The sequence below is a fragment of the Cottoperca gobio genome, chromosome 8 (genome assembly GCF_900634415.1).
Source record: "Cottoperca gobio chromosome 8, fCotGob3.1, whole genome shotgun sequence".
NCBI lineage: Eukaryota > Metazoa > Chordata > Actinopteri > Perciformes > Bovichtidae > Cottoperca > Cottoperca gobio.
Genome location: NC_041362.1, coordinates 14,584,337 through 14,611,306, shown reverse-complemented (window position 1 = coordinate 14,611,306; position 26,970 = coordinate 14,584,337). Strand labels below are relative to the sequence as shown.

At 40.3% G+C, this 26,970-nt stretch overlaps 2 protein-coding genes across 5 annotated transcripts in view; one reads left to right on the top strand and one right to left on the bottom strand.

Moving 5' to 3' along the window:
- clec16a (C-type lectin domain containing 16A) overlaps positions 1-24,060 on the bottom strand; it is a 41,953-nt gene extending 17,893 nt beyond the window's left edge. The window contains exons 1-15 of the mRNA XM_029437165.1: positions 23,597-24,060; positions 22,623-22,751; positions 22,180-22,313; positions 21,527-21,675; positions 19,142-19,247; positions 16,812-16,817; positions 15,527-15,650; positions 14,944-15,118; positions 14,136-14,186; positions 13,654-13,770; positions 6,982-7,300; positions 5,720-5,831; positions 5,507-5,607; positions 4,574-4,693; positions 3,725-3,834 (exon numbers count right to left, since the gene is read on the bottom strand). Coding sequence (XP_029293025.1) covers positions 3,725-3,834; positions 4,574-4,693; positions 5,507-5,607; positions 5,720-5,831; positions 6,982-7,300; positions 13,654-13,770; positions 14,136-14,186; positions 14,944-15,118; positions 15,527-15,650; positions 16,812-16,817; positions 19,142-19,247; positions 21,527-21,675; positions 22,180-22,313; positions 22,623-22,751; positions 23,597-23,670 — 1,827 coding nt within the window. The 5' untranslated portion in view covers positions 23,671-24,060. The remainder of the gene's footprint in view (positions 1-3,724; positions 3,835-4,573; positions 4,694-5,506; positions 5,608-5,719; positions 5,832-6,981; positions 7,301-13,653; positions 13,771-14,135; positions 14,187-14,943; positions 15,119-15,526; positions 15,651-16,811; positions 16,818-19,141; positions 19,248-21,526; positions 21,676-22,179; positions 22,314-22,622; positions 22,752-23,596) is intronic.
- dexi (Dexi homolog (mouse)) lies at positions 23,968-25,272 on the top strand. 4 transcript variants are annotated; one of them, XM_029437166.1, is made up of 3 exons: positions 23,968-24,152; positions 24,435-24,962; positions 25,260-25,272. In XM_029437166.1, exon 2 carries the CDS (start codon positions 24,559-24,561, stop codon positions 24,826-24,828), a length of 270 nt encoding a protein of 89 aa, XP_029293026.1. In that variant the 5' UTR covers positions 23,968-24,152; positions 24,435-24,558; the 3' UTR covers positions 24,829-24,962; positions 25,260-25,272. The 4 variants fall into 4 exon arrangements, with proteins under 4 accessions (XP_029293026.1, XP_029293028.1, XP_029293029.1 ...); XM_029437168.1 differs by having other exon boundaries at positions 23,977-24,071; XM_029437169.1 differs by having other exon boundaries at positions 24,024-24,053.
- The last annotated feature ends 1,698 nt before the right edge of the window (positions 25,273-26,970 follow it).

Here is a 26,970-nt window from a genome sequence, read left to right as displayed (position 1 = left end):
AGTGGCTGCCACCAGATTCCTAAGGATCCAAGTGGTCAAAAACCCTCAAGTGACAAAAACACCTGCAGCAAGTTGCAACTTGGTGGCAGCAGGCACTGAGGTTTCAGTTTGCACAGTAAGGCGTATAGTAAAGGCCCTGTCACACATATCCGTATGGTGGCAACGAATGCCGGCGTATACGAAATATACGGCAATACGCTGGTGTACGCTGATATAAATTAAGGGTAAGTTGTGACCTATATCTAACGTACCTCTAACACAGTGGTTCTCAACCTTTTTTGGGCCATGCCCCCCTACCTTTATGCAGGTCCCTTACTGCCCCCCCCCCCCCCCTTCAAATAAAATGTAGGCTTCCTGTTTGTCTCCCCTGAATTTTAATGTTGATTATTATTCTGTTTGTATTATTCTAATTATTATTCTTAGTATTTATAATTACATATTTATTATATTAATTTAGTATTTCAATTCTTGTATTTTTATTATTATTAGGCTGCTATATTACATTATTATAAAAACTCAAATTCTCTGAGATTGAAGTTACATAATAAATTTCAAAATAATAATAAATATTATATTATTAAACAAATGTTTTTTTGTTTTTACCTTCAATTGCCCCGATACACCATGTACCCAGGGAGCAAACAAAGACATTATATTCAGGAGTGTTAAACAAATGCAACGGTAAGAAGATTCAAACTTTAAATCGGTGTCATAGACTGCAGCCAATCAGAGACGGGTCAGACATTCAAACTGTAACAGGTGTTAAACACAGCAGCCTCAGAAATGTGAAACAATTTGCGCTCTTAAGTGATCCAACAATAAACGAGCACAAAGGAACAAGTCTGCGGCGCTGCCTTCCCAATAGTTTTATTTTATATAAATATATAGCGCCAAATGTGCTCTTTTATTAAATAACCAAATGCTTATGTTATTTATCTAATTTATGTGCATGTTTCTGTGTTTACAGCGTTGCTTTGCTCATTGACATTCTCTCCATTTCGCGAACAAATGAGAGAGGAAAGGAAACTACAAAGTGCAAAAAAGTCAAAAGTCCAACTCATTAATTATAGTGACATCAAGTGACATCGACCCCAACGTTCAGAAACTCAGGCGAAAATATCCGCGTTTTTTTTAAACACACAGCCTGAATCAGCAGCAGTGATGCTGGTGTTAGCTCTGCTATAACGTTAGCTCTGCAGGAGTTAGCTCTGCAGGTGTTAGCTCTGCAGGTGTTAGCTCTGCAGGTGTTAGCTCTGCTATAATGTTAGCTCTGCTATAATGTTAGCTCTGCTATAACGTTAGCTCTGCTATAACGTTAGCTCTGCTGGTGTTAGCTCTGCAGGTGTTAGCTCTGCAGGTGTTAGCTCTGCTGGTGTTAGCTCTGCTGGTGTTAGCTCTGCTGGTGTTAGCTCTGCTGCTGCTGGTCTAAGTCCCGACCAGAGTGTTAGTGTTTTAACATTAATTCAGATTAGTTTTATTCATGGTGTATCTTTGGAATAACATTAATGCTTTCGAACAGTGGTGGCTGAGGGGGACGGCGCTTGTTTTTGTTTTTCAAGCAGCACTTTATCGCTCAGCAAAATAAAAATAAAAGTCTAAAAACACACAATGTTAACTTTATTCAAATGCACTCGACTCGTCCTTCTAGCTTGTGCAGTTTGGCATGTTTCGTGCTGTAATGTAGCTTGAGCCTTTTTCATGATCACAAGCGCATCCACACAAACACTGGCCTTTTACTTCCACAAATAAATAATCGTTCGTCCATTTCTCGTGGAACATTCCGCATCCACCTTTCTCTTTGTTACACTCGCCACGCTGCGTTCGCTGATGTCAATGACCGTCTCATTTAATATTGAAGTTTTTGACATGACGTGAGCATGTGATGACACGTTCCGCTCGTGTTGTGTTCAAGGACCCTGACCTTGGCCAGGAAAAACAGTCAGTCGCCGGTTATATTCTATATCTGTCTAGATTTGGATTTCTTATTTGAGTCGATTTTTTGCTTGTGTTTATGAATTACCTCGCGGGCCGTAAACGCCCCCCAAAGACACATGAACGCCCCCCTTTCTAAAATATTGCTTCCAGCGCCCCCCGACGTCCTCTGAACGCCCCCGTTGAGAACCCCTGCTCTAACATATTCACGTACTGTATTCACGTACATATTCACATATGTCTAACGTAACTTATGTGTAACGGTTGCATAACTTATGAAGCACACGATGGGTACGTCCGAAAAGTTTGAACACGCTCAAAACATTTTCACAGACTCAGCGTTCAACAACGTGATCTAAACGACTACTACTTATACCTTACCTTATATTAACGTACACCAGCGTATTGCCGATATTTTGTATACGCCATATTTTTGTATACGTTATGCATTTGTTCGGTATTCGTCTGATACGTCTTGTATAAGTAAGTGATACTCTATCAATAGGTTAGACATATGTATCCGTATACGTTCACTTTTCCGATCTGATGAAAAGTTGGACGTATTTGGACAAATTATGAGCTATTTTTCGTATACGTTTCCGCCATACGGATATGTGTGACAGGGCCTTAAACACTGAAGGGCTCCATGCCCGGACTCCAAGACGTACACCACTACTGACCCAAAAGCACAAGAAAACGCACGATGGATTCAGTCAAGTATCAGGAAATTTTAGGAAAAAACATCATGCAGTCTGAGGAAGCTGAAGTTTGGATGTCATTGGACCTTCCAACAGGACAATGATCCCAAGCATACCTCAAAGTCCACCAAGGCTTGGTTTCAGAAGAAGAAATGGAAGATTCTAGAGTGGTCGTCACAGTCGCTTGACTTGAACCCCATAGAAAATCTCTGCTAGGATTTGAAGAAGGCGGTTGCAAAACGCACACCCAAGAATATTACTGAATTGGAGGCCATTGCCCATGAGGAATGGGTTAAGATTCCTCAGGAACGCTGTCAGAAGCTGGTGTCTGGCTATGCATGTTTGCAGCTGGTCATAACAGCAAAAGGGTGCTTTACTAAGTACTGAAGATGTTTGTCATGAAGGGGTTGAATCATTTTGAGACTGCAGTTTCATTGAACTACTTAAACAGTTCTTTGTTTATTGCAAACAGCTGAGAAATTGCAAATAAACCTAATGTGAATAATTTCGATTGCAACTGTAGGGGTTCTCATGAAGTTATAAAGAGGGGTTGTTTCACTGCTACTGATGGCACAAGATCCAACTTTCCAACTGTCTGTTCCGACCCTCTGATCCCTGAGATACTTTATGCGTGTTTGTGGGATTATCGATTCTGTGTGTGTGATACGTTATGTTCTTGGACAGAGAGGGGTTATAACTTGAGAACATTTCATTTGAAACAACATTGTGTTTGAATCAATCTTAAAAGTAAGTGCAGATCCATTTGTGGGGTGATTTTGTGGAATTGACTGGAGGAAGAAATAAAACAAAGTAAAACTATCAGACGGTTTACAAAAAATTGGTTGATTATTGATTAGTAAAGAATAGGGGGACTAGATAAGGATGTTGCTTCTTCCTACTCCATTTCAGACAGGAAATGTTGATTTATGCTGCTTATTGAAAGTCTGTTGTAGATGATCACCGTATTTATTCATAATAATTATTATACACATATATTTTATTATAATTTTCAAAATAAAGCATATTGATTTCAATTTAATTTGTTAACAGGACTGTATGAATGAGTGTAGCATGTACGTGTTTGTGTGCTGTACCTCCAAGCAGGCCAGATGTACATCTTTGATTATACATTGGTTTCCAGAAAGCACAGACTGCTTTAATAAAAGGCAGCTCAGCTCCAGGGTAGCTAGACGCACTTTACCATCTATACACACACACACACACACACACACACACAAGAAATATATGAGAATGAGACCCCGCCTCTCAATGAGATTACCTGTCAAAATAAAGATGAAAAAAAAAATGATAACACTCGAGTTCCAGTGTTTCCCCTACCATTGTCTTGGAAGGGCGCTGCGCCCCGCCAAAGGAGCTCCGCACGAAATTCAAGGTGATTTTTTTTCTTTCTCAAATGTTTTTTTCTTATTCACAACTCACTTTTCACATTGACAGGTGCTCTTTTATTAAATAAACTAAACCCTTATGTTATTGATCTAATGTATGTGCACGTTTCAGTTTGTACTGTCTACTTTACGCATTCACATTCTCTCCTTCGCTCCGTTTTGCGAAGGGCGGGGCTTCGCAGCTGACACACACACACTTGTGCGCACACACCTACAGAGCGGAGGAAAGGAGAGGGGAGAGCTAAATGGAATCCGCTCTGCGCCACGCCACGCCACGCCACGCCACGCATCCCCCCCCCCCCGCACGGTGAGCACCCCCCCAAAGCAGTAAACCTAGGGGAAACACTGAGTTCCATATTGATTCAACAAAGCAATGGAATAATGTGTACAAAGTTAATGTCCAATGTGTAATTAATGGACTTAAACATCTTCATAACATGACGTGTAAAGGTTATTGAGCGTGTGTGTGTGTGTGTGTGTGTGTGTGTGTGTGTGTGTGTGTGTGTGTGTGTGTGTGTGTGTGTGTGAGTTAGTTACCAGGCTGTGCTGCCTGGCTCATAACTCTGATCAGTCTCTCTACCAGCACCAGGCTGTAGGCGCTCTTCTCCTGGTCAGGAACGGGCAACTGCAGACGCTCCAGAAGATCTCGGTTTATACCTACAGACAGACACGGTCAGGAAACATTTGCATGCAGAAATAAATGGATGGAATTAACACTGGGATGTCATAGGTTTGTCAAAGATTATGATGGCACTCTGTCTTGTCTTCAGTCCTCTGTCTACTCAAAAATAATCTGGGAGGTTTGGAGTCATTTCAATCAACTGGGATTCTGAAATTATTTCAGCATATCTCATAAAAGTGGCCATTGTGACTCTATGGATCGAACTAACTTTGCACTCAGCACCTCAGTTTTAGAGATTAGGGGAAACGATGAATCGCGAAACAATTTAAATCTCTGTTTGAGAGAGGAGCTGTATGGTCATAAATCTGTATTGCATTATATAGGTATTAATATAATTTTACCTACTCTCATTGATATAAATGGGTTGGACAAAAATAATAGAAACACCTGTCAGTATAACGTAACACATTTAACAACTGTCCAAAATGTCATACAACTGAATCAACACCTCTGTAAAACAGTTGTTAAAAACTAGGATGTATTGCACGACTGTTGTATTAGACTGCATTAGTTGTAGGAAGGTGTACCTAAAACATTTGCAACTGAGTATATATTGAAACAAATGTACTCCGATGTTACGTAAGAAATGAACAGTTCTCTAACAAAAACACGCCAAACATGAACCAAATGTATTCAGTTCTGCAGTCAGTCAAGTCCTGTTTTTAGAAATATGAGCAGTAGTGCTATATGGACTTTCAACATGGATGCCATTTACAAGGTATCTAGAATGAGCCACTATAACCAGCAAAATGAATGCACATATGTATAAATGGAAAAGAAAGGCCCACCTTTGCTGTGAGAGACAGCATAAAGCAGGCAGAGGACAAACAGGGCGTGGTAGTCATCGGTGGTGCAGACCAGAGCACTGTACACCATGTCTAAGAACGGTCTGCAGAGAGAGAAGATATCATCAGACCATAAACACTTTCCTGTCTTTACTTTTACTTCCTTTCCACAGCTATATCAATCTAACAGTTATGTGTGTTCAGATATGCGTGTACCTGCTCCTCTGTGTGTGTGTGCGGGTGGCTGCAGCGGTCTTCTCTTCATCGGTGATGTTCTGCTCCGTCACCTCTGACACCTTACACTTCTCCATCACCACCATCTCTATCTCTGTACACACACACAACAAATGTTAAACACAATATTCACATTTACAACACACGTCCTCAACAAAACACACATCATAGCTATGAGACACAAATGGGCCATTGTCACCAGTGAGTATGAATGTAAAGTCTGAAGTGATTCCTTCTCATGCCGTCAGTGTCTGCTTATTATTGATTAGGGAACAAAATATTGATTTTCAATGTAATTAACGTTTCAAATCACTGATACAGCACGTCACCTAAGTTACCATCTGTCCTTCAAAAAGCTTCTTATTGTATCTCTTTTCTTATCAATCAGTTAAATAGGGTGGGTGTTGTTTTTCCAACCTAATGGTAAATGTCTCATTTTTAAACTCTGCAGCCCACGATGTTATTTGTGTTAAAACCCATGCTGTCAAAAGAAAGATTCCGTGCATTTGCACCTTCAAAAGCAATGAAGAGTGTGTAGCCCTGCACCAAGACTCTGAAAAATGTGTCTATTCAGTCAAAGTAAAGAAGGAATCATTTCAGATGAGTGATATGGTCACATTTCTACACACACACACACACACACACACACACACGGAGTGAAAGACAGGCGGAGAGGTGAGGAGCACAGGATGGATGGTGTTTCACCGTGGAAATGGACAGTTGGCTGCCATGGAGTTTGTGTTGGACATGTGGTCAGTGGTAGCCATGGGGAAATTAAAAGGTGCCAAAAAGGGGAAGCAGCCGAGAGATGGAGGCCTCATCTCAAAACTAGCCAAAGAGGAATTCTTGGTTAAATTACTTTCTTTCTGCTGTTTTTCTTTGACATTTGTTTTATTTTCAGGAAACAAGCATATCCTTAAACATGGGAATGTCTTACTGCTGATCAAGAGGCTGCAGTCTAATCTGAATTTGAAAATGCACAGTGAATGCACAGAGATGACAGTAACAGTCCTGTGCACATTGAAAAAGAAAAGCAAAAAAGCAGAGCACATTTAGAGTTACGTTAAGTTTTTCTTTCTGCTAAAGAGTTAGTTTCTCTCTTGTCTGTTTGGAGACGAGGGCTGCTGCTGTGGTGGCTGTTGGGTAACTATGGTGCATCATGGGAGACTGTCTTATTGATGGGAGTAAAGAAAAACTGACAAACACAGTCCTGTACTGCTGTGTCAAATGAGACACACACTCACCTTCCGCTGTCTCCCCACTTGCTCTGCTTCCCTTAGAACTCCTATCACCTCCTCCTCCTACTCCCTCTGTACCTTTTCCCTTCTCCCTCTCTCGGCCTCCCTCTCTCTCGCCTCCTCTGCTTTCGTCGTCCCAGCCCTCTTCTACTCCTCCTCCACCGCCTCCTCCTCCCCCAGCCCTTTCATCATCCTCCTCCTCGCCCAGGTTCTTGTAGTTTGGCCTCTTCTGAGTTCTCTTGCGGCCGCGGTGGCGAGACAGCTCCAGGGAGCGCTCCAGAGACTCCAGGGGCTTGGTGAAGCAACGCACACCCCCTGCACTGGCCTGGGGGGTTAGAGAAGGACAGAGAGGCAAGGGTGTGAGATGGAAATACAATGGGAAGTGACAATCACAGAGTTATGTTTAATCAAATCTACATTTTTGTCAGAATCCTTTCCAGTGATTATAAAAACCAGGAAAGTATTTTTGTTATAATTTAAAAGAAATAAAAATGTTAGCAAGTGAGAAGAATAATTGGGAGGGATGTATTTAATCAGGTAATGATATTCTGGAGTAAACACACTCTGAGAAACTTACAGGAAACTGTCCTGTTTCTGGGAAGCAATTTAACTTCCACCCTTTACTGGCAGCAGTGCATGCAAACAAATGAACATGCATAAGAACACATGCATACAGAAAAAAAACACATTTGCATAACTGATGTGCCCATATCATCTCCCACAACAGTAAATCCTTCTTGCAATGTCTTGTTGTTCAAAGTCTGTTAACACACACACACATGCCTTCTCCTCCATGATATACTTTATCAGAGAAAATTACCACTTGAAACACACAGGCACACACACACACACACACACACACACACACACAGGCGCGCGCACACACACACACACACACACACACACACACACACACACACACACTTTGGAGGTGAAGTCGGTGAGGCCATACTGGAACCAGAAGTAACCCACTTCTCACATATAGCCCTCAAACTTGCACCAAAATGCAGATATGCACACAGGAAACAACTGGTATATGATAAGATGCCGAGAAGAGATGTCAACCCTGACTTACAGTAAAACTCAGTAATCATAATTACTTACGAAATCTAATGATACTATTTCTTCAGATGAAAAACACTTTGAATGACTATAAGAGTAATACAGTAAAAAGAATATAAGTAGTGAGCATCAGCTCAGGTTTATCTGGAGCTCAGTAATAGGTCCACGTCCCTGTTAGTTTACATTTGTTTAAGTATTGAGCAAAGATTCAGGAGTTGAGGATACACGAGCGAAGCCTACACGGAAGTCTTTTACCAGCCGACACGACCCCTTATTTGATATCAGTTATTGAATAGTAGCAGCTGATCGGACTAATCTGATGCATATCAGCATTAAGATTTTTCTTTTTCAGATCTGTTATTTCTCCCATTAACTTTAATTATGGATACAATTAAATTCAGAGAGGGTAGGAGAGTTTGTAAGCAAAGAAACACTTTTTACATTTACATGTACAGTAGAAATGATTGACAACTAATCCATCTGTGATCAGAAACGCTTCATGCGACGCTGGTTTCTGCAAGGAAGAGACGCAAGTGAGGGAAACATGGATGCAATTTAAGATACTTGGGATGCACCATTGGTATGAGTTGACCTTTAGGTCGGTGGAGAGCACAAAGGCAGGTTAGTGTTTTTGTCAACTACCTTTTAGAATATGTTTTTCCCCATGGACTGCAAGCAGTCTAGCAGTATTCAGTCATTTCAAAACAAACCCTTTTTAAGATCCAAATAAATCAATACTGAAGAGAGTCCCATGGTTCAGCAAAATAAAGGGCCACTGAATACCACGGTGGTTTAATCTGTATTAAAAAAAAAAAAGATTCTACTTTGTTGAGGAAGAGGATAAGGTATTTGATGAAACTAGGAGGCCCAGTTTCACTTTACTTCTAAACATCAACACACATGTTCTCTTGGTTTGCAGCGCCATAAGATGTAGGCCCTTTCTCCTTATGTGCCAAGAACAGCTGCAGTTCCTCAGCATACACACTTACGGGAAGGTCTCTCTCTAAAGCCCTTCTTGTCTTACTTGAACTCCTTAATTTCACCTCTGTAGTCTGTAGAGAAGTATTCACAAAGTAATAAAGAAATATATATTGAAATGGTGGCATTTCAGATTAAGTCAAATGTATTTTTAGATTAACCTGAAGGATAATGACGATAAAAGGCTTAGCTCATTTCCACAGAATAATTGTTATCCTTCCTGTAGCCAGCCAACAAAAACATCGATATCTGTATCACTTACATCTGAACATCTGCAGTCAGACAAAAACCACATTAGTGTGTTTTTGTGCATGTTGCACCTGTTAGCTGACTATGTTCTGGTAAACCGCTCACACTCTATGCTGCGCAATAAATGAAGGTCAGGGAGCCACACACACACACAGTTATGAGATTGTGGGGTCATGGCTTTCGTCATGATTAACCCACATTAAGGTAACTTGTATGCTAATTATTAAAGTTATGTTTTTTCTTCTTTATATTTATCGAACATTCGCTCCTTTATTCCCTTGTTTTCTCTTGTCTAAGCCTTGTATTGAAACATCCTGTCTGCTGTGTTTGTATCGTCTTTTTCTGAACATCTTTGTGTTTACATCTGTTTCTTTGTTATTTTCCTTTTATTGTCCGTATCTTTCTATCTCTCCCTCGTCTCCCCCTTATCTTCCCCACCTGATTCCCCTCACCTCATTTCAATTCTCTCTTCCTCCTATTTTTTTTTCTCCTGTGATTCAGTCTCTCTTCCCTCAACCCCCCCTCCCCCCCGCCCCCTTTTACTCATCTTCATTTTTTGACCACCTGTTTGTGAAGGCAGGTGGGTGTGCTGAGCTAGTGAGCGTTTCTGAGAACCCTTGTGGTTATTCTGTGTGCTGTGTGCATGCATGTGTGACTGTGTGCGCACTAGACCTGTGGCTGTTGTAAGAAGCAGCCTACCTTTTCACTGAATGTGAGTTGAGGTGTGATGTCTTAAAAACAGTGATCTACCACAACAGAAGACAGCCAGACCCAAACTAGTACATGCTAGCTTTCATTCAGCAGCTCTTCTCTCAGTCACTGCATTTTGCGGACTTTAAAATTGCCACGTTACATTTTCAACATTAGTGAAGCAGATTTCCAAAGATTAGAGAAGATGTAAGAATAAGAATAAGAAGAAAATAAGAACAACCCCAGGTTTCTTTTCAGCACTGTAGCCAGGCTGACAGAGAGCCACAGCTCTACAGAGCCTTCTGTTCCTATATCTCTCAGTAGTGACGACTTTATGAGTTTCTTTAACGATAAAATTATAAATATTAGAGACAAAATTAATCTCCTCCTGACCTCAATTGGTAATGACTTAACTTCAACTGTTGGAATTTTAAAAACATCTGTAACTCCTGAAATATATCTCGACTCTTTTACTCCAATCAACCTTAACCAACTAACTCAACAATCTCATCGTCTAAACCATCAACCTGTCTTTTGGACCCGATTCCAACTAAACTGTTTAAAGAAGTTTTACCCTTAATTAACACTTCGTTATTAAATATGATCAACCTGTCTCTATTATCTGGCTACGTACCACAATCCTTTAAAGTAGCTGTAATAAAACCACTTCTTAAAAAGCCTAGTCTTGAACCAGAGGTTTTAGCCAACTATAGGCCGATATCTAACCTTACCCTTTCTCGCTAAAATCCTTGAGAAAGCAGTCGCAAAACAGTTGTGTGACTTTTTACATAATAATAGTTTATTTGAGGTTTTTCAATCTGGATTTAGAGTTCATCATAGCACAGAGACGGCACTGGTGAAAGTTACCAATGACCTTCTGTTGGCATCAGACAAAGGACTTGTCTCTGTTCTTGTCTTGTTAGACCTCAGTGCTGCTTTCGACACTGTTGATCATGACATTCTACTACAGAGACTGGAACATTGTGTTGGCATAAAAGGAACCGCACTAAGCTGGTTTAAGTCCTACTTATCTGAGCGATCTCAATTTGTACTTGTTAACGATAAATCCTCCATGACAGCCAAAGTCAGTCTTGGAGTTCCGCAGGGTTCTGTACTTGGACCGATTCTATTCACCTTATATATGCTTCCTTTGGGCAATATTATAAGGAACCACTCTATAAACTTTCATTGTTATGCGGATGATACCCAATTATATCTATCAATTAAACCAGATGAAACCAATCAATTGGCTAAACTTCAAGCATGCCTTAAGGACATAAAAACTTGGATGTCTAGCAACTTTTTGATGTTAAACACAGACAAAACTGAAGTTATTATACTTGGCCCTAAACGCCTCCGAAACGCATTTTCTAATGACATAGAAGCTCTGGATGGCATTAACTTGGCCTCCAGCACCACTGTAAGGAATCTTGGCGTCATCTTTGATCAAGATCTGTCGTTTAACTCCCACATAAAACAAATCTCAAGGACTGCCTTCTTTCATCTACATAACATTGCAAAAATAAGACACATCCTGTCTCAAAATGATGCAGAAAAACTAGTCCATGCATTTGTTACTTCAAGGCTGGATTACTGCAACTCATTGTTATCAGGTTGTCCTAAAAAGTCGCTTAAGACTCTTCAGTTGATCCAAAATGCAGCGGCACGTGTATTGACTAGAACTAGGAAACGGGATCATATTACCCCTGTATTAGCTGCACTGCACTGGCTCCCGGTAAAATACAGAATAGAATTCAAAATCCTTCTCCTGACTTACAAATCAATTAAAGGTCAGGCTCCAGCATATCTTAAAGATCTCATAGTACCTTATAAACCAACTAGAGCATTACGCTCCCAGACTGCAGGGTTACTTGTGGTTCCTAGAGTCTCTAAGAGTACAATGGGAGCCAGAGCCTTCAGCTATCAAGCTCCTCTCCAGTGGAACCAGCTTCCAGTTTGTGTTCGGGAGGCAGACACACTCTCCACATTTAAGAGTAGGCTAAAGACTTTCCTTTTTGATAAAGCTTATAGTTAGGGCTGGCTCAGGTTTGCCCTGGATCAGCCCCTAGTTATGCTGCTATAGGCTTAGACTGCCGGGGGACACCTCCCTGCTCTCTTCCTTCTCTCCCTCTCTCTTCTTCTCCCTCTCTATCTGTATGCATTTATGTAAATGTATGTTACTAACTCACCATCCGGGGTATCATCCCCGGAGTGTCTGTCTCTCATGTGGCAGGTTGCCACTGATAAAGTTTACGTCAGGATCATGAATCGTGACAGCGCCTGCTGACCTGGTCCTGCTGGACACCGGGAAGCCTTATTGACATTTTCCTGGATTCATCCAAACTTTCTATTTCTTTTTTTTCCAACACAACATAATTTCATAATTTTTATATGTTGTATTTGTACTATGTTGTTTATCCTGTACACACGACATCTATTGCACGTCTGTCCGTCCTGGGAGAGGGATCCCTCCTCAGTTGCTCTCCCTGAGGTTTCTTCCATTTTTCCCCCTTTAATTTTGGGGTTTCTTTTAGGAAGTTTTTCCTTGTGCGATGTGAGGGTCTAAGGACAGAGGGTGTCGTATCCTGTACAGTCTGTAAAGCACACTGAGACAAATGTATAATTTGTGATATTGGGCTATACAAATAAATTTGATTTGAATTTGATTTGATTTGATGTAAAGTAGTGTGTGTGTGTGTGTGTGTGTGTGTGTGTGTGTGTGTGTGTGTATATACAGTATACACTGTAGAATCCATTGAAATGGTCCAAATTTAGGATTTTCAAATAAAATAAACTAGAGAAACACACTTGAGATGGTTTAACTGTCATGTGGCTTGTTTTAGATGGATAATCTTGTACAATCTGTGTTCACTAGTTCTCTACTGTTTTGCCACTGATCAACTTGCAGCTTTGATGTCCTGCCTTCCTCAAAGGCGCAACAGAGCTCAACAGTGACTTGAATTAATCTTTTTCTCCATTTAGGAGTCAAATAATATGTTATTCTTCTGAATAGAACACTAGTTACTAATTCAAATCCTTGACTTGCATTAACTCTGCATTGGTGTCTGTGTCTCCTTGTTTACTGCTTGGATTTGCTCATACCTGTGTTCAAACTCTGCATGTATGAAGGCACATAGGACACCTGCATTTGACACCTGCCATGAATTTTATTTTTGAAAAACCCCTTTATAATTGTGGTTGATGCATGAATTAGAGAATGATAAAAGGTTGCAAGGAAGTATTCTCATTTGTTTTGGTGGATATGAATTGTTTCTGCCACATCAGATGGAACTGCTGTTTTATTGTACATGAAACACTGACAGATGAGGCATGGGCTCTGTGTCTGTGCAGGTGGTCAAATGATGCTTCCTGTTTGTCTGTGATGTGGCAGGAAATTAGGTCACATGATGGAACACTGACATAGCTGGCTCACCTAACCCAAATCTCTTTCCTGGAAGTCTCTCTCTGTCACTCACTCGTGTTTTCCTGCAAGTGCACCAGTGTGTGTGTGTGTGTGTGTGTGTGTGTGTGTGTGTGTGTGTGGTGTGTGTGTGTGTGTGTGTGTGTGTGTGTGTGTGTGTGTGTGTGTGTGACAATGTACAGTCTGATGTGTGTGTGTGTTATTTTTAATTTGCATGTTGGTCTGTACTGTTTGTGTATAACAGGTTTGACTGTGTTATAAATGTGTGTGGAAGTTACCGTGTTCTTGTGTGTGCTGTGCATTTCCGTCTGTGGGGTGAAGACGGACAGGTCTCCATTTAGAATAACTTCGGCCAGGGCGTTGACCATTGGCCGATAGTGGATGATCAAAAACACCTAGAAAACACACAGACAACTTTAAAAACAAGAACGGTCAACTGAAAATGAAATTAAGTTCCAGTTTACTGATCTTTTAACTGTAGTACATATCCAAGAACAGCAAGGTAAATGATTTTATAGGACAGGTTTAGCTTACATTAAAATATAAAGTAAAAAAAAGATTGAAAATTAACCATTAAGTGGCCGGTAGGAATGTTACTCTTTGGAGCAGGATTTATATTCCTTGTTTAACACGTTTCCTGAGGAATTAATCTATATGATAAATAGACAGAATGGCTGGCAGATTAACATCCAACCACACAACTAAAATATTCCAGAGCTTTAGTGATGGCTGGTGGTCATCTAATGTGTGCGTTGCTTACTTGAGACAGCAGGTAGAGGGACACCTGAGGGTTGATCTTTCGCTCTTCAGACTAAAAAACAGAAAAATGAAAAGGCCCGTCAATGTCATACATATAGCAGGTCCATAACTAGTACCTATAAGACAATGAAAATAGTGAAATGCATAATGAGATGAAACTGGAGAAAGTGAGGAGAGACGAGCTTAGAGCTGGGTCACTTAGATAATCATTTAAAAAAGGACTGTACCAGTGGTTTTGTATGTTAAGGCAAGTACCTTTTATATGCTTACACCTTCCATTAGTGCTATTTGTTATTTACCTAAGCATGCGAGAGACCATCCAATACAACTGACACCCGCAGGTGAGCATCCTGTGTCTGTGTGTGGACAGACTGTCACTGCGACAGCGCTGCAACCTTGCAAGATGCAGTCATAAACTTTACAGGTCTGTAGTTGAAATCAAAATGAAGCTTGAGAAGCTTGAGGATGGTCCATTGGCCTCCCCACTTTACATCCCTGGCCCAATTTGGCGCTGCAGCGGGTGTGATTCTTTCGCAAGATGGCCTCTAGTTTTATGCAATTTTGTTTTTAACATTTTTAGCCATAATCAAAATGAAACTGTAGTTTCTCTGACGTGTTCCTTCACACGGATTATGGAAGAACACATAGCTGCATTAGGTGTTATAACTATTCATCGGCCAACTATTTGGTGGTAACATATTTTAGAAATGAAAAGGAGCAAGCAGCGTTTATACACAAGCGCTCCCCTTTGAACCGGTTTAAATGAGTGTAACCTAATTCATTTAGAAATGCAAGTGAAGGAAACATACCGTCTCAGGAATAACCAAAGAGTAGACATAGAGGGGCAGGAACAGACGGTTTAGTAGGTGGTCGGTCAAAACGTCATTAAGGAATTCACAATTGATGATGAGGATATCGTTCAGGTAGTGCAGGTGGTCAAGGTGCTCCGCTACCAGGTCACTTAGCTTCCCTCTGTTCTTATGTCTGGGACACAGCAAAGAGAGGCAGAGAGAGAAACTGAGGTGTTATTTAGGAAGTGGTAAAGCTGCTCTACCGGTCTGTAAAATGAACAAAAACACCTTCAGGCATGGAAAAAGTCATGACCTCCATGCAAATGGCTTCTAAATGTATGTGCAGATTCCAAATGTATCATTTGACACCAGCACACAGCTAGAAAAAAAACATTCTTATAACCTTGAAAGCTACTTAAAAGGAAATGTACAAGCTGTATTCAGTGAGAGTTAAAGTATATTATAAGGCAATGTATACAATTCCTCAAGCCCTTGATTAGAAACATCATCTAATGAGCTGCAGGATAACCAGAGACACGCCTGACCCCTAGAGGCAACAGTGAGAATTACACCGAGAAACAGAAAGATGGATGGCACTCACTCTTCGTCTGTCTGCACACACTTGTCCAGTTCGATGACATGGCTGCCAATGAACCAGACCAGGTTGCTGAAATATGGGACCGCCGTCTTATCTCGGATGTAGTGCAGCATGTGCTGGTTGTTCACTGGAGAGATTAGGGTCAGGATCAAGATCTGGGTTAGGGTTGTTACTAAGGCTGTCCACAGGTATCAAATACCCACACACATTCATTCATTATCAAATGGACAAACACTTTGGAATGCCGGAGAATTACCAGAATGTGACGGTTAAAAATGATTAAAAGAAACAACGAAAACCATTCAAATTAAACAACCACGTGAAGTCAAATTAAGTACATGAACTGGTCCATTTTTAATGCAATATAAAAAGAGAATACAACTGGAGTGGGATTAAGAGGAAAGCCAGTTTAGTTTCAAATTTCAGATTTTCTGTCTGTTTAATTCAAACCTGTGAACTTTGTATTAGTAGTAATGAAAGTCACAAGATTAGTCATAGTGTAAGGTTTAAAAATAAAACCTAATACATTATATTTATGTGCAAAGGTTAACGGGGAACTCCGTTTACAGGTCTGGGGGAGTTCTACTGCATATGTGAAGAAGGTTGTATAAAGCCTTTTATGGCTCCAGAGGAAGCGGCGTGTACATTAGCTGCTACTAGCATAACGCACCCAAATCTCTGACCGAATTGTGAGTTGCATGGTGGCTAATGTAGGCGGCAGGTTTTTTATTAGATTTTTTAAACATCAGTCATGATTCGGTCAATGTTATAGGAGTGCAATGCTAAATCTGTGGAGCACTCTTTTAACACCGACTTAATAACCACAGTGGCCAAAACTTTAAAACCCATCACCAAATGAACAGCCAACATGTGGTGGCTCAATGGAATCTATCTAAAAATATAATTAAAAAAGGCATGCAGGTTTGCCAGCATATGTGTAGCTGGGTGATATACTGTAGCTTGATTTACAAGAACTGCAAGGATATTCATAATGTATATTTACCACAAATACACCATTAGGAACAAATAGGACTGGGTATCAACAAACACTGACATGTAATGAGTATTAATAACTCATTTAACTAAACTTTGTAAATATATTTCAAATTTGAGACATAGACAGCGACAATTAAACTGATACAATTCAAAACAGCTTATAAAACACTGACTGGCTCATAGACACATTTAACACCAACCAGCGCAACAGTATAATGAAACAAAACAACAAAACATGTTTCTAGGAAACCTAGTACAACAAAAAAAGACTGAATGAATGAAACCAACTTACATGAAACTGGAGTTAGGCAGATGCGGCGCGCAGAGGGAGGACGGAGAGAGACAAGGAGAGGAGGAGGAGGGAGAGGGGGGAAACAGACACAGGGTTAATGTGTGTAAAGGGGCGGCTGTGGAGGGGTTTGAGGTTTGGAAGGACCCCGCAGGCATCTTAACAAATACACTGCAAACAATGGCACATCTGGCAAAGGACTTATTTTCAGGATCTCACATTACTCTTTACTGTGGAAACATGTCAACAAGAGAAAACTGAAACAAGCAGCACGTTACCAGAGAAAAGCGCAAAGTTACATACTTCAACAAAAATATCTTTACACAAGAATAATTAGTCTTTATGATGGATAATATCCTTTTCCAGGTTGTCATTTGTTGCAGTACACGGCTGAAGGAATCAGTAGGTTATCATTGCCACATCCTGACCCATTGTTAGTGTTGTGACACTGCAAGTATTTAAAGTTATTTTTGTTAAATGTAATACACACTAATAGCTTTGACTGCATAAAATCCCAATGCATTAAATATTTTTGCATTACAGCAGTGTCTCAGACTGTACACCAGGATACACATCTGTGTGGTCCCCTGACAATTCTCACAGTTGCTGCATTAAGTTGATGATTCTCTCTTGGCAGATTTCATAATACAGCATAGCCCATGACAAGCCAGCAATTATACATTCCCCACAGTGGTGTGGGGAATGACGTCACTGTTGAGTTACAGAATCAAGACTTCATGGACAACGATAGACACAGAGTTGTACGCTGCAAAGTGTTACATGCAGGGCTAGACAAACGGGTACGGAGACGAAAAGGACGCCATAGTCGATATGTTAAAGTGACTATTTGTTGAGGAAATGTTATGCATAGTGAAGAGCAGCATGAAGTGTTGAGAAAAGCCAAACCCACTAAATGTACCACCCGCCTTCCCTGGAGTGACAGCGACCAGCTCAGAGCCCAGAGAGACGGCAGGAAGGGGAAGCAGACGCAGCCTTTGGAACAATCCTGCTGTTTACTCACAGCATTACTGTTGTGCTGCTTTTGCACACAGAGGACATTTAGTTTGAAAAGCCTGCAGGTTTCAATATATCTTTGTGTGGAGAGTTTTAAACAAAGACTTTGCATGTTGGGTGGAATGGACTCGCTGGAGAATTATTGAATTTACTGTTACATGTGAGATCAGTGAGGCAGGGATACTGAACCTTGAGGTGATGCTACCGATGCAACTATTAGGCAATGTCTCAAGTACATGGGTTCAAAAACTATAAACATCCAACAAATTGGTTTGCTTCCGATTCTAATTGTCATTTTCTGAATTTATTTCATTGTGTTATTATTATACAGTAAATCTCTTAAGTGTACAAGAATACAAGATAAGTTATTAATAATAATAATAATAATAATAATAATAATAATAATAATAATAATAATAATAATAATAATAATAATAATAATAAAATACAATAAATGTGTTAAAGTTGTGATTTGTGAGAAACTAAAACATAAAAAATGTAAAGATATGTAATTATTCATGGGTATGTGATGGTGGCTGAATATCCTAATGACTGCATAGTGGTGCACATCACAATGTGTTGCAATAGAAACAAAACCAAGGGCAAATGTTTGAATTAAGTAACAGCAGATGTTACTGAGATAACGACAAATGTATAGACTAAAACAATAGGGAATAAAACCCTTCATTTGTCCTCAAAGTAACCAATCATTGACCCACACAGCTGCCGGCTGGCTCGGGAGTTTCCAGGGTTACAGCCAGATCTTGCTATATATAGATTCTGAACTGTATGCAAATCACTACATATTTTCTGCAATTCAGCCCTGAGTAGTAGAGGTCAACAGCTTTTCTTTGTCAAGTTCTGAGCAAATATTTACTGAATTTCCAGTCTGTGTTGTAGACCTGCTGTCCTGTAGCTGTACTCACACCTGCGTAGAGATCTTTGACTCGTACCAGGTTGCTGTGAACAATTAACTACTTCGGTTGCAGGACATTTCTGAAAAACTGTTAAATGACGGCTTAAAAAAAAGTTATTATTTGGACTACATCACACTTTTAGATCTCTTTTACTCTAGAATGATGATAAATCACATAATGTACATTATAAGGCAGTGAAACATTTAAGCCCAAAACTTAAGCAGATTGTGTGTTTGTCACAGTGTTACCTGTTAGTCATTGCACATGCACCAGAAGCAGCAGCAAGAAGAGGGCAGGAGTACAAACAAAAGCAGTAGGCAGTCCCAGCATGTCGTGAGTGTGCGTGTGTGGTTATGCACACGTGCGTGTCTGATAAGTATGTGCGCATGCGTGTAGACTCACCTTTGTAGACGTTGAGTGTGATGGTCCGGACTGCGATGCGGACCATGCTTTCAGGGTGGTTGAAAAACTTAATGGCCTCGGTGTACAGGGCAAAGTCATTAGTGTGCTGTGTGTGGGAGACAGAGAGGGTGCGTCGGTGAGCAAGGCACTGTATTGCACTGCTGCGCTCAGGCCACAAACGACCACAGAGCGCACAAGAGAGAGAGAAAGCAGCTAGTGGATAAGAAAGGTCTTAATGAGAGTAACAAAGTGCTATTTAGTTCTCCATTTACCTGAGAACAAGTTCTAAAAATGTTAAAGTGCAAGTCTGGGCATTGCTTTTTTACAGAAATGCGCTAAGACAGCATTACACTAAAGAAGGAGAATTTCTCCACCTTCATTGAACTACTAGCTCACAAGTTATGTAGAGGACCGACTCAGATCCTACAGAATTCACGATAAGAGTCTCATGACTTAATAATGCAGTCAATAAGACTGCTTTCTTGGGTACGTGAGCGTGAGCTTATTTTGACTGACTTAAAGAGGTTGCACTTCATATCAAAAAGATCAGTATCAAGCAAAATAACACATTTGGGTATTTTTGGCCGATCCTGAAACACACACACTCAATAAGACCAAGCTGAACTAAAGGGACTTTTGCTCATAACAATCCAACAGTACTTTAGTTGGGCAACATGTGTTAACATACCAGCATGCTGCACTTTGTGTATGACAAACTGGCTGCTCTTACAGTCATCTCTCTCTGTGCCAGTGCCTGATCCTCTACCCAACTATTCCTCAGTCACTGAGACCTCCAGCCAATCAGAGTTGAGGGCCAGAAACAAACAGAGGTCACAGCAAATGAAGAAACTTCCCCCTGACACCAAACCGGGTCTTAAAAATGTAACTGTGTAGATCTGGAGCAGAAGTGGCCAAAGTAATGAGCTATCCAATGGCACCCTCTGGAGGAAAATAAACAATCTCAAAAAATTAAATGAATTATAAATTAATAATAATAAATGAAGTGAGAGATTATAGATAAACATGAAAATTATAAAGTCTGAAGAAAAAAGGGTTGCAATGTAGTTTAGTTTAGTATTCTGAGTATGATTTGACTTCAGACTGAACAAATGTCAGCTAAATTACTTAAAACTCCAGAGACGAGAAAATATCTTCCTTTGCATTACAAAAAAGCAGGTTTTACTTTGGGTACGTACTGCATAAATACTCAGATCTACACATTGGGTCTGGTTTTGGCTTCAGGGGCAAAGCTACCATCGACAGTACACCAATAACTTTCCCCAGCATACACAGGCCATTGGAAGGAATGCAGATACTCAAACATTAAAGGGTTACAACGACGTCATCAGAAATGATCCAGGTGGTCAGTTTTCTTTGGGGTGTCTCACTCACACTCACACTCACACTCACACAACAACTTAAGTGTATGTTTCAGGTGGTGGAGAGAAAGAATACTTGTGATCGGCTGAATCAGCCCATCTACACAGGAAGCTGATGGTTTGACAAGGGAAGCGGGCTGCTGAAGACTGGTTGATAGCAGTAGCCTGATTATTAAAACAAGAAAAATGGTTGATTTGCACAAAATGCAAGTGACAAATGAGCAAATGAGTGTTTTTGTGTACCACTGCAAGAAACCACAAGTAGGGATGTCACGATACGAGAAATTTATACGACACCGATACCAGTGAAATATACCAAGGTAAGACACCAAACAATAAAGGCCATGTACTTCAACATACACTCTTTTATTACCGTTTAACCAATGTTTTTTGTTAGGAAGTTAAACATGTCATAGCTCCCTCTCCAACATCTCCTTCAAAAAACTGTATTTATTCAAGTTTCTCAGCAAAAACTCAATTTTACAAGAATACATTTGAACACAACATGATAACGTTATAATTAATCTTCGCCCAATACTCATCGTTACTGAATCAACGTACCTAATGCAACTCTATAGAACCTCCATTCACTGGCTAACAGCTAATGTGAAGTAGCTTTCTTCCTGCCAATTTCAACACAGATTTGTTGTACAAAATGTAGCATTATCAGGGAAGAAATAGGACGATGTCCCAAACACGTTTTCTATTGTCCCGGGAACGACATGATGCTATTAGTCTCGAGCCCTGAGGGTACCTGCAGTACCGTAGAAAAACGAGTACAGTCGTGTTTTTAGAATGTTGGCATTGACTTGGTACCAATCGGTTCTCGTGACATCCCTAGTTGCTGAATTTAAGCAGACTGCCATTTTTTCTGCCTGTTACTGATCTGTTCCATCACTCACTCCCTTAATTCTCAGCCTCTAATCTTCACCTCTCCCTTCCTCTTTGTGATAGAGTGCACAATAAAAGTCCCCCCCCCCCCCCCCCCATCTGTCTATGGCCTCACCTCATTGTAGAAGAAGTGCACGGTGTGGTTGTTGAGTTTGAGTGACAGGGTCTTGAGGAAAGAGATGTAGTAGGCCATGATCTCCTCATCCGAGAAGTCAAATTTGTGGACGATGATGGAGTTGACGTGGTTGTTCGACAAGAGGTAATCTGAGAAGAGACTTGATCAGGCTCGTTCACACAGCACATGTTTTTAGGAAGATGGCCTTTTGTGAACAGCTGACCATCTTTTTACCACCCATTCACAATGTAGGAGCACTTGGATGTTGAAGAGCATACTAAATGCCAAAAGCAAACCTTGCTTACATTATATAAGATATCAGCCCACTGTATAAATGACGGTACATCATCTGCTAAGTCTTTGGTTTCCTAGCAACAATAAAAAAAATGCGGCAGGCTTCAATGCATTGTATATTCCAACAAAGAAAGGCAGTACGACATGACTTGCATTGTTCGGCATCAAAACACATTTACACATCTACATGCTGTTAAATTTAGGGCAATCCAATAAAACAATCCTGTAATAACTACTATAGGCTTCCGTCACTGCTCAATTTTAATATAGAATAAAAGAAATGAAAATTTAATACCATAAAAAAAGATAACAAATTAAGTTGGAGCACTTGATTATATTAGTGTTGATTCAAAACTTACATAGTGAAGTCTCATGGCTGATGTTCTCAAACAGTATGTTGAGGGTCTGGAGGAGTTGGACGCACACGTAGCGTCCCGACTTCTGACGCAGGATATTCAGGAAGAAGGCAAACATGTTCTTCTCCAGGAAGAAGCTGAACACATACAGGAGAGTACACACAAACACATACAGAGTTATTTAAAATGATATATATATAAATTATATTTAAAGTTATACTTATTCATTAGTTATAATGTTGGAAAAAAGGGATTCCATGTGTAAGATTTTCTGTTCAAAGATCTCCATTGTGCATCTGGTTAAATGCACGAATTGAATGCATATATGAATAGAGATACAAATAAATACATAGCTGTCACTTTGATTCCCACGCAGGAGTAACATCTGCATATATGCAGCTTCAGGTGAGGGATTTGGCATAAAGAAAATGTTACATGGTACATACTCAAATACAGAGCTGTCATTCTGGTCCCCCCAGATGAGTATCTCTGTGATGGAGCGGATGGTCTCCACAAGAAGGTTTCGATTGTGGTCCGTCACTGTGGTGTTTTTGGTCAGGACATGGTACATATACCTGATGGAGAGACATGAATAAAGGGCAGATGTGTGGAAGAAAGCAGTTAAAGCACAGCTCAGTAATAATGTGTACATATATCTCTAAACTTAACAGCAGACAGACATACTGCAGTAATATAGAGATACATCTGGAAGCTCCGCCACAGACCAAAATAATGAAACAACCTATGTTAAAATAAAACCCATCTGGGTGTTGACATAAATAAATATGTATAGTCAACGGATCATATCCAAACAGTTGTAATGTAATAACCACCTAATTAAAGCTTATGCATTGTACACCCACACAGGTGTTTTCACTTAATTGGCTAATTGGAGTGCTTCTGTGGTTGTATTGCAGACTGAGCTTTATTATCTCCCTTATTCGTCGTTTCATTTGTTGCATTGTGGTGGGACAACTTTAAGTTCTGCCATTCTGATTGGTACATAGTTCCCCCTACTTCAATCTGAGGAGAGGTCTAGCTAATCAGCCAGGACAACGGCAAACACCTGTGCATGCCTTTCAAATCGTGTTACTAATACAGATTATATGGACAGTTAATGTTCGCTACCAACTACCAATATTGTCCAAAACCATCAAAGTAGTAACGTTAGTGTCAATTCGGTTTAAGGGTGGATTTTCACTTTAAAGCTAACAGCTAACGTTAGCTCACATGTCTATCTACCTTATCAAACAGAATATAAACAAAACAGCAACCATTTCATTAAAATAGCTGACGTGACATAGTTAACCACTGTTATTTTAGCTTTTGACAACAAAGCTAATGTTAACACTGACAGTGATTCTCAACAGCTTATAAATCATAGAGGCTATCGTTAGCCTATCTAATGCTAGCTACTCACTTCAAATGGTCCAAGGAGTGGATGTTTTTCGTTTTCCCCTGTCCTCCAACCCAGCTCCGTGACCGGCCAAACATGGTTGTGGTTTTAAGGGGTGTGATGATCTGACAGGCGCGTTATTCTGCTATCGTTAGTGTCCGCATCTATCCATTACACCCACTTCCCCCGTAGAGATAGCTACTTAGCAAACAGAAGGTGATAGGCGGCGATAGCAGTGCTGAGGGGTCATTACGTAACAGGTTGGTGGATGGTTTGTCTGGGAGTTGCAGTTCTTTCCCTACGATAGACACTTGATACAGCGTTTAAGGGCGAGTGGAGAAAAACTACAAAATTCACTTTCCGTGTTTGCCGTGACGACTAAAGCAAGCGACGTGCTGAGCGACACTTTAGAGACCAATCACAGCAGAGCCTGCCAAGCAGCGAGCCAATCATCTGCCGAGGCTTCAGGTGTCGCTTTGTGGTCAGGACTGTTTTGATGGTCGGTTAAAATGTTAGAAGGGACGTTTAGCTGTAAAAACATCGACAGACGCGTGTGTTTGTGAATGTTTCGTGTTTCCTGGTAAAGATGTGAATACAAAAAACTCCGAATAACTTTGCTTGTAGAAATGTTCGCGTTTGTTTTCACTAGCATTGCTTGCTACTGTTTTTAGCCCTAGCCAGCTGGCATGGCGTGAATTCCGCAAACCCAAAGAACCAATGTCAAGTTTGCGTCGAGCTAGCTAACGGGACAGTTTGATACGGTCTGCAGGTTATAATTAGCTATGAACGTGTTGCTGTCGTTTTCCTCTGGACTGTGCAGATCAAATGACAATTAAAACTGCCTCTCAATCACTGTTTGCAGGTCTGGACGAGCCGAAATGGTCGCCCCAGCCCCATCACCCCAGAGAGATTTCTAGCGGTGACACCAGCAAGTCCGCCGCATCCTGGCCCCACAAGAACCCAAACTGTGGCTCTCTTTCTTTTCTATGACACATCCAATTCATGCCCAGCTAGATTCGGTAGAATCGCTGTTGGACGAACTCCCATATATGTTTTATCTGGGCCTGTTCTTTGTGAACGTGCTGATCCTCTATTATGCCTTTTTGATGGAGTACATCGTCCTGAATGTGGGGATAGTATTTCTACCTGAGGATATGGACCAGGCGCTGGTGGAACTCGGGGTTCTGTCCGACCCGGCCTCTGTCCCTTATGACACGGACACGGAGCTGGATGTGTTTGAGGCGTATCTTGAGTGACATGGCGATCCTGGAGGAAGATAATTCAATCTAAGTAGTAGTAGAGGTGGTGATTGGACTAGCGTGAACACTCCCTGTTCAGTGATGTGGGGGGAAAAGGCCTCAAAGTCTCACAAAGACATATCAGTGAAAAAGTAAGCAGAACACACGATGATGTATTTATGCCTTGTTTTTTTTTCTGTTTCATGGTCAGACTAAGATACTTAGAATATAACATTATTCATTACTCAACCCAGTGGATACCTCACATGGCAAACGGCAAAAAAACCTTGTAGTTTAAAGGAAACTGATACAAACAGGTAGTTTTGTGATTCTAAACGTATATTTGTATCCACAAAGCTCATTCTTTTTTGGTTTTGTTGTAAGAAAAGCTATACGAAAAGTTTTGGTGATAATCTTCTGTATTTTCTTTGTGTGTGTCACATTTCTAGGTTGTCTCGGCTCAAAAAAAGGTAGCCTGAGGAAGGGATTCAGCACCGCCGGTCACATGATCAGCTACTGTGCCGTGGGAGGAGCACCCTGCACTGGTTGCCATTCTAATAGCAATTGACACCGCTTGGACAACATGGGGTCAGCACTGGCATCTGTGTCCTCCACTTTGGACACAATGGAAAAAGGAAGGGGAAAGAAACAGCTGTTCCCTGTGGATTTAAAAGTAATGTTACCAGAGAATTGGAGCATAACTCGGGCTGTCTGCATTGCAGCCAGTTTGGATACAGTAGCCGGATATGACTCGCAATTACACTGAACAATTACCCAGGATCTGTGCAAGATCTGGTGGCCGACTGCTGAAGGGAGGGAATTGAAACATCCCACTTCCGTCACAGTGATGTCCTGCACAGTGTGACATCTCAGAAGAACTGGCAAAGAGCAGGAAAACAATGTCTACTGTTGCATACTTAATCAGTCACAGTACAACTTATTTTTTACTATTTGTCCTTTTTAAGTTTTCAGAATAGACGAGGCATTGCTTCTTTACTAGCCCACGCATCCTTAAGGTGTTATTTAGATGATGTCCATTATCATCCCTACTGTATGTGTGCTCCAGGGATGTACGCACTCTCAGGAGCATAGTTGGGACCTCTGGGTGAACTGGCGACACTGGACACAGGCTGTGAAACTAGGATATAGGAGAGCACTAATCTTTTCAAGCTCTCTTATGAATCAGAAACACCATACCAGACTTGCCACACTTTTCACTGTAACGCAGAAAGTATTTAAGTATGTAGGGAGAGTTATTTCTTAAATCAGTATGTCATCTGATGATCTATATCACATTAGTAATTTGGATCATACACATGTTATTTTTCCACTTATAAACAGTCCACAATTAACAGCAATAGTCATGACGGCTGTGATCACTTTGTGTCAAAGGCTAAAACCTCACATGAAAGAGAACCTCAAAAGAAGCGCATGATATCAGTTGTGTGTTTTAAAACAAAACAAAAAGGTTTAGTTGTCAAAGTTCTGTTTTATTGCACTTTTTCTTCTGTTCAGTTTATAAATTTAGAATTCAGTTATTGAAAATGTATATTCTTGGCAGCAATAATAAACTGGATTCAAGCAATGAGGTAATAATACTAGATATGTGTAAGACTTGAAGGCACTGTACATACTGTAGCTCTGAAGAGCATTTATAGCCCAGCTAATTAACTAAACATTGATTTTGGAGGCAATACAGAGAAACCTTTTTTTTTTCCTCACAGCATACAGCACCTGTCAAGCAGAATAAGCAAAGTGTGAGTAGGAATCATAGCAATGTGGTTGTTGTCCACCAAATAACAAAATATTTGCACATGCATGTTTTATATATATATATATAAAAAAAAATATATATAAATATATATATATATATATATAAAAAAAAATATATATAAATATATATATATATATATATATATATATATATATATATATATATATATATATATATATATATATATATATATATATATAAATATATATATATATATATATATAAAAAAATAAGCTCTAGTCCAGAATTTCATTGCCTGATTGTCAGTGTTTTGAACATCACATTCTGCTAGACAACGTTTTACCAAATCACATAAATCATTGTATCTATTTTTGGCTGGATAAAAATCCACCTGAAACAGCATTTAGTTCATGTGACACTAAAGC

Coding starts and splice junctions, on each gene's coding strand:
- dexi (XM_029437166.1), top strand. CDS start 24,559: ATGACACATCCAATTCATGCCCAGCTAGATTCGGTAGAATCGCTGTTG.